Below are 16,964 nucleotides of genomic sequence, written 5' to 3' on the forward strand. Positions count from 1 at the left end.
GTACATATGACTTGCCACATCATTTTGATAGATGAAAATTTTCATAGTGGTCACACTACGTGTACAACATTCACAAGTAGCAAATTTGACATATCATATGACATTCATAGATAGTGTAAACACCCCTTAAGTCAAGCTTACGTCATGTTTATATTATAGCCTTTTGCAGCGTTAACCTTCTTTATGAGGATTTATTTGAAATATAAGCAATGGAATTGACATTTGAAACCCAGTGGGTTTGTTAAATCTGGTTATATATAAACGTACTATAAATCTCATATTTGTTGTTTTCAAATTTCATTGTAAGTTTACTTTTCCTTTGCTTAAACGTCAAATGAAATCCAGTCGATTTCAGACGAGTTTTCATTTGACGTATACGAAAAGGAATTGACAGTTGAAATCGAGTGGATTTCGTAATGTAAACCAAGCATAAAAAACAACAAGTTTAACGTGGGATGTATGTAGTTAAAATTGATTACTTTAGGGTATGGCAGAGAAGACTAGTTTCGTCCAACGCCACTTAGACTCATCAGTTCTCGTAGTTTTTGTATTGAAACGAAGAACCCTTCCCCAATTTTATGACGACTCGAGCTCAAGAATAAGTGTGACTGATGAATTCGTTTAAATGCGAATTCAACCGAAACACCTAAAAACTCTCGTAGCCGCATATCTAAACCAAATTAACTACTGTAGCTTTGTTCCTTTACTTTTTTAATGGTAAGGGTGGTAAAAGAGAAAAGTGTCAAAATTGCTCTCTCATGAACATTTTTTACCAGAAAAGTAAAGGAACGGAAAAATGGTAGAAATGGCAGCAATGTCAAAAAGAAACATAAATAATTTTCGTCTTTTATTTCACAGTTTTTAGTTTAGTTTTGTCAGCGTTCGACTTTTTCGTCAAACAAAAGTCGAAAAATCAGTTCTGCCATTATGTGTGTTCGTTTACTCAAAATTTGTACGAATTGTTACTGGATGTTGTCCGTTTACTCTACAGTACAATACAAAAGACCTTAGTCGATTACAAGAAGTCACTGGACTTGTACAAATTTGTACAAATTGTTGAGTAAACGAACACACCTATATTTTACCTGCAGAAATTTTGCTGGTAGCCTGTGGTAGAAGAGAAAGCCATTTTCGCTCTCTCTCCACTCTCAATCTCTTAAAAAATGCTTCCAGTTTTGCCACTTTTCGGGGTTAAGGAACGCTTTGCAGGTTAAAAATGGTAACCTCAGGTAAGTAAAGGAACACAGCTTGTATGTAACTGTAATGAATATAATAGTACGTTTATATATAACCGGATTTAACAAAACCCACTGGGTTTCAGATGTCAACACCCTTGGGTATTCGTCAAATAAATCCTCATTAAGATGGTTAACCCTGCAAAAGGTTATAATATAAACATGGCCTAAATTACGCATTTTTTCGGATTTGTGGATGTGAGAAAGTAATGCTAGGTTTACATTTACGAAATCCACTCGATTTCAACTGCCAATTCCATAGCTCAAACGTCAAATGAAATCTCATCTGGATTTCATTTGACGTTTAACCTATGGATTTGACAGTTGAAATCGAGTGGATTTCGTAAATGTAAACCAAGCATAAGTCCGTAGCCACACATACACATTTTTCAGAAAAGTAAATTGTATTTTTGTGTTTTTCTTTATTAAATAAAAGCAATTGTTTTTTCTCCTTTCTGTGAAGTACTTGTGCAAAATGTCAACAAAAACATCCCAGCAAAAAGTTTGGATCCGCGGATGCAGTTGAATCACTACAAGTGTACAGTACATTTGCCGTTGGAGTACATCTTTTCCTATGAATTCACTTATGATTTTTACAGAGAGCGCGCAGCTAGGATGCACTCCATTTTGCTTCCACAGCACACAGCTGGGATGCACTCCATTTTCGATCCAAATCACAGCTTTTGATGTAGTGTTTTGGATTGAATTTAAGGGCACTCTTCGGATTGCGTTTTTAATCAGTCCAAAGATGCAATTAAAATGCAAGTCATTGCTAAATATCCCAAAATAAATAAAACGCATTTATTATTTGTGTAAAGCAAGAACGCAAAGAACTTTATTATACAAACACAAATTAAAAAACGTTTCCATTAAATTCAATCACATTTGAGCTTACTTCCTCCGTTCTCGATTTAATCCAAGCGCATCTGATTTTCCTCCATCATCATCAAGTTGTTTTATTTTGCCTTCCCATCAATAGTTCAGCTTTCGACATGGACTCCAACTCCACTCCATTAAAAATTCCAGTCTCGTGAATTACCGCAAAAATTTTCGCAACTTAACAACTTCTTTATTTTATAACAAATTCTTCGAAATGTATACGCTCTTGTTTATTGTTTGAAGAAATGTGTAGGGATCAACCAACTGTTTTTTTTTTTTTTTTTTTTTAGATATCTCTACAGCAACTGCTCATAAAATGTATCGAACGGAGTGCATTTTTCATAACTCTGTTGGACTACATCGAAAAATGTTGTGAAATCATAACTCCAACTACACAACTTCCAAAATTTTTTCCTGGGATAGACATTTCCGCCATTTTTATTTCCACGTTAATGGTGATGGCATATTAACGATAATATCGATAGCTATCAATTTTTAAATGAAATATCGAAAATATCTAATGTTGGAAATATCGATAGTTTGCCAGCTCTAGTTTGCATAGAGCTTTTTGCCGGTTTAACCTTCATTAAGCGGGCCATACACTATCATATTGGCTTGTCCATCCGATGAACTCCTTCTGTACGTGTGTGCTTGATAAGTGTGTAGCAAAGCATTCAATCAGACCTCAATTTGCAACCGAAATCTTCAAATTTTACTCTAAAAAACGAATGAACTTAAATTTTTTTATTTCTTTCCAAACACAATGTTTTCTGTTTTCAAAATTTCTTTTTGACAATTTTGAAAATAAACCATATTCATTTTGAAAATCAAAACTATTTTGATTTTCCTCAATCCATAAAATACACACACACATTCTCATATTTTGAAAAATGTACACATACTACTACAAATGTTGACATCAAAATTTGATAGTTTATGGGGCGCTTTATGAGAATTTATTTGACGTTTGCGCTATGGAATTGACACTTGAAACCCACTGGGTTTATAAAATCCGGTTAAGTGCAAACGGGGTACAAACCTTTACTTATTTATCTATTGTTTAATGTGCTTTTTACATTAGCACGAAAAACATGTTTTAGAGCTGTTTCGTCATTTATTTGCTAAAACAGACAACGTTTTGCGTCATTTATGTGTATTTTACATTAGCACGAAAAACAGGTTTTAGGGCTGTTTCGTCATTTATTTGCTAAAACAGGTAACATTTTGCGTCATTTACCATACAAAAATAAATGACGATAGCTGCGTCATTTATTCTAAACAACGCACGAAAACACCATACTATTATACGCAACCCTGCTTTTTCGTCATAAACTACCAAAAAATGTAACTTTTTTATGATGTCTTTGTTTGTTTGTGTGTGTTGTAGAAAAACATAAATACTCAAACGATGACAAAAGTGTAAATAAATGGTTAAAAAACTTGCAAAAGTTTTATTTTTTTTTTAATTTTGAATTAAGTCAATTTATTTGGTAAACATTAGTGTTGTGAAATTCTTATTTTTCGGAATTAAAATTATTGTGTGCGTGTGTATGTGTTATTGTATCCGTGTGTATGTGCGATTGTGTGCGTAAGCAAATGACGCAAAAAACAGATGTAAATACACTTCATTTGTTTCTAGGATTTCGTAAAACGAAATCATTTAATGTGCATATGTAAATTGGACTTAAGCACCCCTTTAAGCTGGGTACACATTGTCAGTTTTGAATGGCAGCTTTGTTGTTGCTTGCAAGTGTGGCCGTTCATTTTTGTCATTCATCATGCAACCACAAAATGTTTCGTGGTTGCTGGACGGTTTGACAGTTATCGATAATTGCGAAATATCGACATTCAAAACTGGCAATGTGTTAGAGCTGGCAAACCATCGATATTCCCAACATTAGATATTTTCGATATAATGTTTTAAAATATCGATTGCTATCGATATTATCGTTAAGTTGTCGTCGCCATTAATTTGGAGATAAAAATGGCGGAAATGTCAATGATTTTCTTGAAATATGCAAAAATAGTTCACAGAAATGTAAAGGAGAATAAACAAATGCTTTTATTTTATAAAAAAATACATTTTATTTTACCGAAAAAATTGTACGTGTGACTACGGCCTTACTTTCTTACGCACACATAACCGAAAAGTAGCGAAATTTCTATTTATTTCAATGGATTTCAGGTTAGGGGTTTTTATTCCGATAATATCGATAGGCAAAACTATCTATCGATATTGAATTTTTAAATAACAATCGATATTATCGATAGTGCCATCGATTTTTTGCCAGCTCTACAATGTGTACCCAGCTTTAAAAACAGCCATCATTCATTTTTGGTTTATCATTTCACTTCACAGTAAAAATGTAGCGATTTTTCTCGTGTAGGGTTGATATCACTACCAGTAAAGTTAAGAGTTATCAAACATAAGTTCCTTTCACTCGAAAAGAAGAAGAGACAAACGCTCTTTTGTCGCGTTTTTTCTGTTGATGATAAAAATTTAATAAATTAAAAATGGTAAAACTAACACCGGAATTAATAAATCAATCTATGCAATTCCTCAATCCCTGTCGGGAACGTGAACTGGATTTACGTGGCTACAAAATACCTCAAATAGAAAATTTGGGTGCAACGTTGGACCAATTCGACACCATAGACTTATCCGACAACGATCTCAGGAAATTGGATGGACTCCCGTTTTTATCACGTCTGAAGTGCTTACTGCTCAACAATAATCGTATTCTGAGAATAGGTGAAGATTTGCATGAATGTGTGCCTAACCTTAATTCCGTAATATTGAGTGGTAACAATCTTCAGGAATTAGGCGACTTGGAACCCCTATCTCAACTCCAGCATTTAGAAACAATCTGTCTTCTTATGAACCCTGTATCAACGAAACCCTATTACAGAGAATACATGGCATATAAGTTTCCACACTTGCGGTTATTGGACTTCCGAAAAATTAAACAAAAAGACCGTAAAGCTGCCATTGAATTCTTCCGTTCGAAGCAGGGTAAAGAATTATTGAAAGAAATAGCGAAAAAATCAAAACAAAACGCTGCAGCATTGGCCGATTCAGCTGCTAAGTCTGGTGGTGGACGGTTTGCTAATCCCGAAGACATTCGACGTATAAGAGAGGCAATCAAACGTGCCAGTTCTTTGGCCGAAGTAGAAAGGCTATCACAAATTCTTCAAAGTGGTCAAATTCCAGACAATTTCGTTTTGGAACAGAATGGGTCAGCGGCCAACGGTGGTAGTTCTGAAATAGCCATGGAACATTAGTAATAGATTTTATTTTCAACTTGTAACAATTTAATTTCACTCGTAAGTTTTATTTATAAATTCTTTGAAATACAAAAAAAGTGTATAGTGAAATTTAAAATAGAGTTTATTTGTTGTGGTAAATAATCGATAAGCTTTATTCTTTTTCACAGAAAAAAGTTCATATTCAAAATTATTTGAACAGAAATATGTATTACACAAAGGGGAATTAATTAACATAGCAGGGCTTCCTTGACGAAATACCATGCATTCTGGGAGCAGAATTTTTAAATAGAATATTCATGTTTACATTTATCTATAACATATTGCTTTCGAACACACAAAAACGCGCCAATAACTTGAAATCTTTTGGGTTCTTTTTGGCATTTTCTAAATGAATAACTAAACAATTTAATTAACTACTATTTTGCGTCTATAAATTAAATATTCAGATGTCTCAAAGTCCTTTTGCTTCCATTATAGAGTCGTAGTGTAATCCAGTATAGAAAATAATCCATGTTACTAAGAAGCCCGCAAACGATGTCATAAATCCTTCCTTAATCAATTCCCAAGCTCCCCCATAAGCCTCTTCGTCGATGGATTGGAAGTTGATGGCATAAACATATACCAGGCCACAACTGATGCCAGCGAATCTGAAATCAATTCCAATATACAATGTCAATTCAGAGTTTCCGATTATTGGGTTATAATAACTACTCACAGTACAAGTCCCAAAAATCCTTTCAATGGCACAATACCCCATACAATGCCCAAAATAATACCAAGTACTTGGCGGGACCAATAGATAACGTCTAGGAATTCATCCTGAAAATAGAAGAATTGGAAAAGTTACATTAGTAAGTTGGGATAATCTTTCCTTTAGCTACCGCTCACGGAAAAATATTTTGGCTTATATTTCCTTTACCGAACCACCGTAGAAAATTTTACTACATATTTCATATTGGTTCTAACGATGTATTACTTTTGTTGCGGAAAAGTTCCGAAAATTCCCTTGTTAAATTGGAAAAAAATTTATGATTTAAAAAAATTGTTCGCGTCGCCGAAATTTACTCCTGTTCATAGGCCGAAAGCTGGCCACTTACGATTTAAGGGAAATTTTGATATTTTTTCTGCGAAAGGTCGGTGGAGGAAATTTATTCCAATATTTTTTAATTGTATTTTCTAAGTAGACGGCCTTCGACCAGGGATATACTACTTTCTCCTATAGATAGGTGCAAATCTCGGGCACGGAAACAAGATTTTCTTTAAATTAAATTGTAATTAATAAAAATATATATAATATAAAAATAATATAGAGTTGAATTCTGTACAAAAAGCACTACCGTGGAGAAGATTTTCCACGGGCTGTAGCTAAAGGAAATATAAGCCGTAAATTGTAATTTTACTTCACTTTCGTCAAACTCATTCACAGGCCATCTTCATGTTTTTATGCAGACTTTTAATGACCTAATTTACAAATTAATAAAACACTTGATTCGATAAATTAATTCACATTCCGACCCGCATCCCCTACAACCCCTCATCAAATAGTGTCACTAGCCCTTTCTGTCACATACCTTATCTAGCCACTCTGACTTCGCTGTTAATGCACGATTACAAATCTCTTTCAGAGATGACGATTTGGCACTGCCACTGGAATTGTGTTGTATCGTGTTTGTTCTCGTGGCCATTTCAATTCAGCAATTTAACTTATAAACTTAAAAAAGAAACTAAAAGGTTACAAATTGGTAAATGCAATTTCACGTAGAATAGGAAAAAACGCAGCGCCGCAATGAAAATCTCGACGTGTGGATTAAAAAGTCGACTATCGATAAATCGATTAGTCAACTTTTTGGAAAGTCTAAAAATCGAAGACGACTTTTGGTTCATGAGAGAATCGAAAAGTCGACTATAGGTGTGTTCATTTACTCATCAATTTGTACAAGTTCAGTAACTTCTTGTAATCGGCTAAGGTCTTTTGCATTGAACTGTAAAGTAAACGAACAACATCCAGTAACAATTTGTACAAATTGTATTTTTTGTCGATTTTTCCAACTCACAATGGCTGACTTCCGTATCGTCAGTTGCTTGGCAAATGATCACAAATATGTGAAGAATTATGTTTTTTAAGGCCAGAACAGAATCAATCGTCGCTTGCTTTGCTTGCTTCCCCAAATCCGCCTATGTTCTCATTTATGCTTTGTTCAGACTGACGGTAATTCGCTCTCTGTTCGTTGTTCGACCCCAAATATATATCCCAGCAAAACATTTTGAAGTTGTGCATGTGGAGTTATGATTTCACAACATCCTTAGATGCAATCCACACGGAGTTATGAAAAATGCACTCCGTTTGGATACAATTTATAAGCAGTTGCTTTAGATATCCCTACAAAAAAAAAAAAACAAAAACAGTTGGTTGATCCCTACCCACCGCTGGCGAAATCATTTATTCCATGGTATAAGTAAAGAGGTAGATTTAAATGAAAAAAATCTATAGAACCCTTGTTTTTCTTGAATTCCTAAAACTTCAAAATAAAAGCAACAATTGGGTTTGTTTACAATGCATTTTTTGAGCATTTTATAAAAAACGCGAAAAATGAATGAAGAGTTAAGTTTTCTCCACATAATCGAGTTGTGAATATGATAAACTGATTGTTTCAATGCAAATCTCACGAGTTTCTTCCATACAAATGGTCTAAAAACAATTTTAAATATCATTGAATTCGATTGTTTTTAAAATTGTTTGGCATATTATCCAAACACCACACACACATACACAGTTTGTTTATATTGTTTTGAAGTTTTAGGCATACTCAAATGAAAAAAATTTAAATTGACAAAAAGCTTTGGCTAACCTTTCTTATTAAACCATGATTTATTCTAAAAATAAGAGAGAGAGAGTGTATACATTTCTAAGAATTTGTTATAAAATAAAGAAATAAAAACTTAAGCTTAAAACACATACAACGTTTAGGTAAAGTTTTGTGTCGTTTTGGCCGTTTTTACAGTGTTGGGCATGATGCCGAAAAATTCAAATTCATTTGAAATATATGCCGGCAAACACATCAACGCCGGACTTTGGTGTCGGCATCGCCCTGTTGTTGTTGTTTTTTGTCAACGCCCAACGCAAAACTTTACTCGAACGTTGTATGTGTTTTCAGCTTTAAGTTGCGAACATTTTTTCGGTAATTCACGAGACGGACATTTTTAATGGAGTGGAGTCCAGTTTGAGTACTATGCTTTGTTTACATTTACGAAATCCACTCGATTTCAACTGTCAATTCCATTGGTTAAACGTCAAATGAAATCCAATGGATTTCAGATAAGATTTCATTTGACGTTTGAGCAATGGAGTTGACACTTGAAATCGTGTGGATTTCGTAAATGTAAACCTAGCACTAGAGTTGTATAGTTTATGAACGAACTAGTTCAATTGAACGATTCATTGAAAAGAGCGTAGGAACTAGATCAGTCGATATAATTCATTATAGTTCAATAGCTCACTGAGCGCCGAACGAAAGAACGATCAACGAACGACTCACAATTTGGTTCAGCATGTCATTCACATATGAATAAAGCGACGCCGTCTTCTGTGCTAAGTAATGCCCTCGTAATATTATGAGTTTTGTTTATGTTTTGGATCAATGTGAAGTGTCAACCCCCATTGTAATAAAAGTAAGTTCTAACCCCCTGTTTTTGTAATAGTTTTTATTCTTCTCACACGAACTGTCAAATTTTGTAGATCGATTTACTCGCCTCAGGGCAAATGTAGAGCTCTGATTTTTAAAAGAGGATTTCTTTACTATATATGGAACGCGTCTACTAAAAATTAGGTCCGTATGTCATCTGAGGGCTGAGCTATGGATGCCTAAATTAATACGAATATAGACGAACGAACAAAAAATAGTTACAAAAACAGGGGGTTAATAAAGAACATCTTTGACATAACATATCCCAATATATCGAATCCATTGCCTATTCAATGTGTCTTGTTGTGGATAGAAAAAAAGAAACATAAACATACATACACAAAGCTTTTTTCGCAGTACTAATTTCTACAGACACACACACAATGTACGAGTTTTTGGCCAACCACAATTTTTTTCGAAGGACGTTTTTTCTAGACTTAATGCTAACTTAGTCTTTCTTTATGAATGGAATAAAGATATCTAAGTCCCGGTCCATACTAGCGTGAATTTCATTAAAAAATGTTATTAAATTATGCGTTCTTAAATCGAATTCCGCACTACAGCAGTTTTATGATTTTACTCTACTCATGGTAGAATAAGAAAAGGTGGCAGCAATACACAGCTGACTGAACTGGGTTGTAACGTTAGTGTCAAATTTCATATGACAATTTATACATTTATTCCTATTTCGATGTACATTAGGGACATATATTTTTTGAGAAAAAAAAATATATCATTCGGAAAAAAACATTTCCCAGAAAGACTTCTTCATATCAATGATATGTAACCTCCTCCAAGTTCGAACGATAAGCCGCGCAGTAAATCCCCGCTTGTAGAGGCGATGCAACGTTCGTTAATATGTGAGGTATTTTGTTAAAATTTAAAAAAATAAAGCCCTAATAAACAAGTGCTTCTTTGATTTCTAAAACAAAACATTGAAACAGCTTCTCCTTTTTCTATGAATTTCCAGCGACCCCAAACTTTTCTGCAAGAATTCTACTTTCTGCGAGAATTTATGCATTTAGTGGAATAAAAATTGAAAAGTAACGAATTTTCATTCATGTTTTCCAAAATATTGAACCAAATGTGAAAAATTATTAATTTTTTAAATTCCAATAATTTATAGACATTTCCTTGTTTTGTTTACAAATACAACTGGCAGTAACGTTACAAACAAAAACAAATTCCTTTGTGGTTGTTGTTCGAGTTGTATTTGTTGTAGTATTAACTTTACCTTCTATTTGTTCTACCATGTACTCTACTATGGAAGTCGATTTAGAGTCACATAATTTCATACAATTTTTTCAATGAAATCACTCTAGTGTGGATCGAGTCTAATGCTAAGTTTACATTTACGAAATCCACTCGACTGTCAATCCCATTGCTTAAACGTCAAATGAAATCCAATAGATTTCAGTAGTGCGATTCTCTAACTCATTTTTTGAGTTACCGACAAATGTCGGTAAAATTAAAACGCAAAATTATCAATGGAAATTTCAAATAAAAGTTGACAACACTGTTGCTAACGGTAAAACCATGGTAGAATAATTCTTATGGCCCCGGCACATACGGTCCGTTGTGCGTTGCGTCACGCGTTGAAAACAACAACCACATGAAAAATGTGTAAGTGATGCCAAGTTTGTCCTTGAGTTTTTCATGTGGTTGTTGTAACGCAACGCTCTACGCGCCGTATGTGCCGCTGCCTTTAGGTAGGACACAGCTAACAGCTGATTACAATTTTTTTCTTTTTATGGCTTCTTCTGTCAAAAGCAGGGTTGACATTTCTTACTGTTGTTGACATTATACAATAATAAAAGTAGATGCATCGGTGAATTTTCCCAACAAAAACTTCACTGTAAGATATTATCTTAAAATTGAGAACAAGGATAACAAATTCTATTAGCATTGGCAAAGTTTAATTGGTTAATAGTGATACTTGCGAAATAACGCTTTGTAAAATATTGATTTGAATTGAAATTAGTTCTGAAAGTACGGGAACGGAAAAACTACAAACATTGTAAAAATTCTAGCTGCAATGTCAACGTATGTGTATGCAAAGCAGATGCCTGCAATCTTGATGTTTGATCAGCCAAACTTGTCAAGTAGAAGATAATAGATTTCACTGTCGTAAGTTTGGGTATAACTTTTGCTATTTTTGGAAGTCTTTTCTAGCAGTACTGGAACATACTAAATATTCTGCAGCATAGCTAGTGATTTTTATATTTTACTTTATTTGGCGGTTTTATCATAAACAGTGAAGTTCTAAAATCCATATGTTTTTGTAAAATCGGCTAACTATGCAGATACATCTACCCTTATTATTGATGTATGCCATTTGACGTTTTAAGCCATGGCTGTGTTTTTCAGCGATTTTCATACCTGGCCTACCTATAATTTATTGTACCATGGGTAAAACTTTACGACTACTTTCTTTTGGTCGCTAACTTACCGAAAAATATTCTTATTTACCGAATTTATAAGCATTTTAATTTTACCGATATATGTCGGTAACTCAAAAAATGTGTTAGAGAATCGCACTACAGATAAGATTTCATTCGACGTATACACAAAGGAATTGACAGTTGAAATCGAGTGGATTTCGTAAATGTAAACTTAGTATAAGTGTAATATTTGTGTAGTTTATACCCGTAATTTCTACGCGTAGTTATCTATGAGTTATAGATATCTCCCGTGTAAGCAAAATTTTATAATTTCAACTCATAGGCAACGTTACCGGGCCAAAAACGGTCGTGTTACTTACACCAAGGACTTTACCTGGTTGATCGTTGCCAATGTGTTAACAGATGTAAAACACTTTTATTGGCAATGATTTTGCGAAATCATGAATGAAAATCACCAATGTAACCACATGATTTCAAAAATTACACCCTTCGGTAAATGGCACCTAGAAATGACCAAACGCGTAGGTAAAGATAACTAATAGATAGCTACCTACCCGGTTACCTAGACGTTGAAATTACGGGCATTAATTTTAATATTCTAATAGTTGTTCCTATTTCTTGTATGTATGTGTTTTTATAAAGCGAGCGATTAAGAGCCCGTGAACAATTCTGATCCGAATGATTGAACTGAGTAGTGAACTATGAACTAGATTACTGAACTAGATCAATTAAAAGAGCTGAGCTATTGAACTAGATCTTCCAAATGAACTAGATTGTACATCTCTATTGAGTACATGTCGAAAGCTGAACTCGTGATGGGGGAAGGCAACATAAAAACCTTTAGGATGATGTAGAGCTGGCAAACTATCGATATCCGCAACATTTGATAGTTTCGATATTTTCATTTCAAACTATCGATAGTATCGATACTATCGTCTTTCGTTTCAACACACTGTGGAAAGAGGTAACACAAATATTTGTAGATCTTAAATTTCCTGGTGAAAAAAATCATTAGAACCGCAAAAGTCAACTTTGTAGGTCCGATTTTGGTTATAGTTCCCATATAAAGGTTCCGCATGCTATAGGGTATTTTGTTGTTTAGACATATTTGCACTTTCTAAAAATATGTCTGTTCCAGAACTTCAAGAATCTATTAATTTTTACTATTTTTCGAATTAAAAAGAACAACAATTTTATCAAAGTAAAAATTACACATTCTTCGTCTGCTCTACTATTTAAGAAAAATCTGGATCTCAAGACACTGAGTTGTCTTATAGCATGTTTATATTATAGGTTTTTACCGGGTTAACCTTCTTTATGAAAATTTGAAACCCAGTGTTTAAAATCCGGTTATATGTAAACGTACTATTAGAAAAAGTTATGGTTTATATCATGAATACTCCATGAATTCTAAATAAATACCATGGCGGAATGATAAATACCCAAAAATACATTGGAAATTTAGCCAATTCAGTTTTTTCCGATAATATCGATTAAAAAACTATCAATCGATAGTGACATTCAAAATAAAGTATCGATATTATCGATAGTGCTATCGAGTGTTTGCCAGCTCTAGGATGATGAAGCAAAATCAGATGCGCTTGGATTAATTGGAGAACGGAGAAAGTAAACTCAAATGTGATTGAATTTAATGGAAACATTTTTTAATTTGTGTTTATATAATAAAGTTCTGTGTATTATTGCATGGTAGAACAAATACAAGGTAAAGTTAATACTACAACAAATACAACTCGAACAACAACCACAAAGGAATTTGTTTTTGTTTGTAACGTTACTGCCAGTTGTATTTGTAAACAAAACAAGGAAATGTCTATAAATTATTGGAATTTAAAAAACTAATAATTTTTCACATTTGGTTGAATATTTTGGAAAACATGAATGAAAATTCCACATCATTCCACTAAATGCATAAATTCTCGCAGAAAGTAGAATTCTTGCAGAAAAGTTTGGGGTCGCTGAAAATTCATAGAAAATGGAGAAGCTGTTTCAATGTTTTGTTTTAGAAATCAAAGAAGCACATGTTTATTAGGGCTTTATTTTTTTAAATTTTAATAAAACACCTCACATATTAACAAACGTTGTATCGCCTCTACAAGCGGGGATTTACTGCGCGGCTTATCGTTCGAACTTGGAGGAGGTTACATATCATTGATATGAAGAAGTCTTTCTGGGAAACGGTTTTTTCCGAATGATATATTTTTTTTTTCAAAAAATATATGTCCCTAATGTACATCGAAATAGAAATAAATGTATAAAATGTCATATGAAATTTTGCACTAACGTTACAACCCAGTTCAGTCAGCTGTGTATTGCTGCTACCTTTTCTTATTCTACCATGGTATTATTGTTTTACACACCCCCCATACCATTGCTATCGCAAACGATCCGTTTTCGAATGTTTTTCGATAGTTTTGCGGATATTTTGTTCGAAAACGACACTCGAGAACGAATTAAAAACGACTCTTTCGTCGCTCAGTTTGTGGCAGGAAAAGCTTCGAATTCGAATGTCGTTAATAATATTATTACCGAATGAAAGATGATAGTTTTTACGATAGTGCCGAAAAAGCATTTTTGGCGGAGTTTCGATTTTATGACAAGTTTAACTTTGTCTGACGTCTCTTGATATTTCTGTTATGTACCTTTTCTTCTTTGTAATGTTTCCGATTCAATGCGTGCAACAGTTTATAAACATTGTTGTCTTGTATTTGTAACCAATCTATAGACCTGTTCCTTTACGTTCAAGAATCTTCAAGTTTTACAACCTTTTACTCGAAAAACGTTCCTTTACTTCAGACACAATGCAATTCATATGGGAGCAGTTTTCAACTTTTACTACTTTTGCCGGTTTTACCATTTTCAGAAGTAAAGGAACAGACCATATATGTTGTGTTTATCATCACTTCTTGTTAATATTATAAGTTGCTTTATATCGAAAATATTTGAAAAAAGCAAATGGGAATTTTTCACGAACCACATAAAATTATTTTTTAAAACGTAAAAAATTTCCGAAGTAAAAAATGTTTCTCGAAACAATTTTTCTTGTGAAGAAAAAACATTCGCAAAATTTTCGAAAATGATATCGTTTTTAAACTTTTGACGAACAAAAGAACAACGTGCTTGTGTACACCCGAAAAACATTTGCCAATCCTTCGACAGTGATATCGTTTTCGAAAGTTGTGCCGGACATTCGAATAAGATCCGCACTTGTTATGGGGGGACAAATAATAAATGAATTTTATTTATTCTGGGATATTTCGCAATGGCTTGTATTTGTATTGCATCTTTAGACTGACTAAAAATGCAATCCAAAGAGTGCCTTTAAATTTAATCCAAAACACTAAATCCAAAACTGTGGATGGAAAATGGAGTGCATCCTAGGTGCGCGCTCTCTTGTAAAATTCATAAGTGAATTCATAGGAAAAGATGTACTCCAACGACAAATGTACTGCACACTTGTAGTGATTCAACTGCATTCGCGGATGCAAACTTTTTGCTGGGTGGTTAATACTGGTCTATTATGACGTATTTTAATAAAACGTGTTTCATGAAAATGCAGTTTGATATAGACAAATTAAAGGATGGGCCATGGTACAATAATTCTTAGGTAGGCCACAGCTAACAGCTGATTACAATTTTTTTTTGTTATGGCTTAATCTGTCAAAACCGTGTTGACATGCAGAGTTGATATTTATTATTGATCAAAAAATTCAACTCTGTTTTGTCTTCTTTTCAACATTTCGTTCTTCTTCTTCTTTGTATACTCATCCGTTATCATTCATCAAAACAATTTTGACGTTTTAAGCCATAGCGACAGGGTTGTATTTTTTGGCGATTCTCATACCTGGCCTACCTATGAATTATTGTACCATGGGATGGGCTTTATTAGAAACCATTTGGTGTAAATAAGGCATAAAATCAACTTGACGCGTCGCTCATCCTCTATACGCCATGATTTAGATAAAGATAACGCCGTTGATTTAATACGTCTCTGTGTTCTGTATTATACGAAATAGTCGTCGTAAGGCTGGGAATTACCGAGCAAGTCATTCGTCGTTTAAATCGCAAAGAGTAGAGACGCTTATTGCCAAAAACGTTGTATTGAAGATTACAAGAAAAAATTGTAAAATGGAAGCAATACGGCAAATGGATAAAAGACTCAAAAGCCTTTGTGCAGACTATGAGAAATCAGTACTCGAGCTAATGGAGTTATACTCAAAGGATCCCTATTGCCCTGAAGTCAAACTAAAGCAAGTTTTTGCCAAAAACAAAATTTCGATTTTGGAGGCTTTTTTGTTGGAAGCATGCAAGAAAAAAGTTGAAGCACAAATTCGACTTATCGAAGCGAAACCTTGTAATTCTGGAAAACGTGATCACCAACGTCTTGTTGAAATGCTTCGTCATTATGAGAATTTCTATGAGTATGCAGAACAACATGTAAGGGACATTAAAAAGAAGATGTTTGTGAAACACATTGATGTAATGATGTTTCTTGGAATTAAAGAAATGATTTCTTCCAATCTAAATTTTTAATTTGAACGTATGCACAGTATTTCAATGAATTACTATCTATGTATGTACATTGTTTTTGAAATAAGTACCTTTGTTTTTTTTTTTTCTAATTTTGAATTCAATTTCTTTTTCTTTTACCCAATAACATGTAATAAATGTCATATTAAAATGAATAAATCATACACGCTTCTCAAATAAATTCTATGAAAATGTCTTGTTATTTGTGACTGAAATCAAAATAGGAAAGAAAATTTAACAATTGGACTTGGAGATAATTGTATACATTTTTTTGTTCGACAGGTAAAATCTTAAACTTTCCTTTAAAGACAAGTTAAAAATCTTTTGGAAATATCCTGCGTAAATTTGTAGTCGTTTTTGGGATAGGTATCATAAAAAGTGGACCTAATTATTCCGCTGATCCGACTCAAAACAGTTTCACGAACATGTCGTATTGTTCACAACGACCCGCTATTCAATTTCAACACGAGAAATGGTTCTAAACATCACTATAGCGAAATAATCGGGTATGTTCTGAGACACACTTCAAGCCTCAAGCATTTTGTTCACCCCATTTACTTCTATGTATTGCGAATTTCTTGGGGCTAAAATTCATTAAGGTATTTAAAGAATAGAGTACACCCTAGTCCGTCCATAAATAAGCGTAAACGGGTTGAACAAAATGTTTGAGGTGTGAAGTGAGAGGTGAAGTGTGTCTCAGAACATACCCGAATATTAAAAATTGTTGGAGGAGGTAACTGAATGAATGGATATTTCGATAGATTTCGTGCCGTTTTAAATTGTCGCCGTACAGTGGTTCAGAATCTTTTTTCCTGGTCAAAACTCTATAATTTTACACATTGCTTTTCCAGAACCTGCAAGAAACTACAACTTTTTACTACGGTAACATTTTTCCTATATGCTATAGGAAAAAAAATAGTACAAATTAGTAGATTCTTGCAGTTCTGACA

The 16,964-nt window shown here is 33.7% G+C and overlaps 2 protein-coding genes across 2 annotated transcripts; one reads left to right on the forward strand and one right to left on the reverse strand.

Annotated features, from left to right (window-relative positions):
- Nucleotides 1-4,531: 4,531 nt before the first annotated feature.
- U2A (small nuclear ribonucleoprotein polypeptide A'-like U2A) lies at nt 4,532-5,522 on the forward strand. The gene has a single exon (XM_073957882.1). It carries the CDS (start codon nt 4,629-4,631, stop codon nt 5,394-5,396), a length of 768 nt encoding a protein of 255 aa, XP_073813983.1. The 5' UTR covers nt 4,532-4,628; the 3' UTR covers nt 5,397-5,522.
- On the reverse strand, nt 5,502-7,208 carry LOC141387750 (GEL complex subunit OPTI). Its single transcript, XM_073957884.1, has 3 exons — nt 6,953-7,208; nt 6,097-6,200; nt 5,502-6,028 (listed from the first exon to the last, which is right to left on the reverse strand). Exons 1-3 carry the CDS (start codon nt 7,064-7,066, stop codon nt 5,833-5,835), a joined length of 414 nt encoding a protein of 137 aa, XP_073813985.1. The 5' UTR covers nt 7,067-7,208; the 3' UTR covers nt 5,502-5,832.
- Between the last annotated feature and the right edge of the window lie 9,756 nt (nt 7,209-16,964).

This window comes from Musca autumnalis, unplaced genomic scaffold, assembly GCF_047663935.1.
Source record: "Musca autumnalis isolate F117 unplaced genomic scaffold, ASM4766393v1 scaffold_5, whole genome shotgun sequence".
Lineage (NCBI taxonomy): Eukaryota > Metazoa > Arthropoda > Insecta > Diptera > Muscidae > Musca > Musca autumnalis.

What these genes read in the sequence shown, in the direction of transcription:
- U2A (XM_073957882.1), top strand. Translation starts at nt 4,629, where the DNA reads ATGGTAAAACTAACACCGGAATTAATAAATCAATCTATGCAATTCCTC.
- LOC141387750 (XM_073957884.1), bottom strand. Translation starts at nt 7,066, where the DNA reads ATGGCCACGAGAACAAACACGATACAACACAATTCCAGTGGCAGTGCC. An exon ending in AGTCAGAGTGGCTAGATAAG is followed by an intron (nt 6,201 to 6,952) that starts GTATGTGACAGA and finishes TTCTATTTTCAG; the next exon opens with GATGAATTCCTAGACGTTAT. An exon ending in GGATTTTTGGGACTTGTACT is followed by an intron (nt 6,029 to 6,096) that starts GTGAGTAGTTAT and finishes AATTGATTTCAG; the next exon opens with ATTCGCTGGCATCAGTTGTG.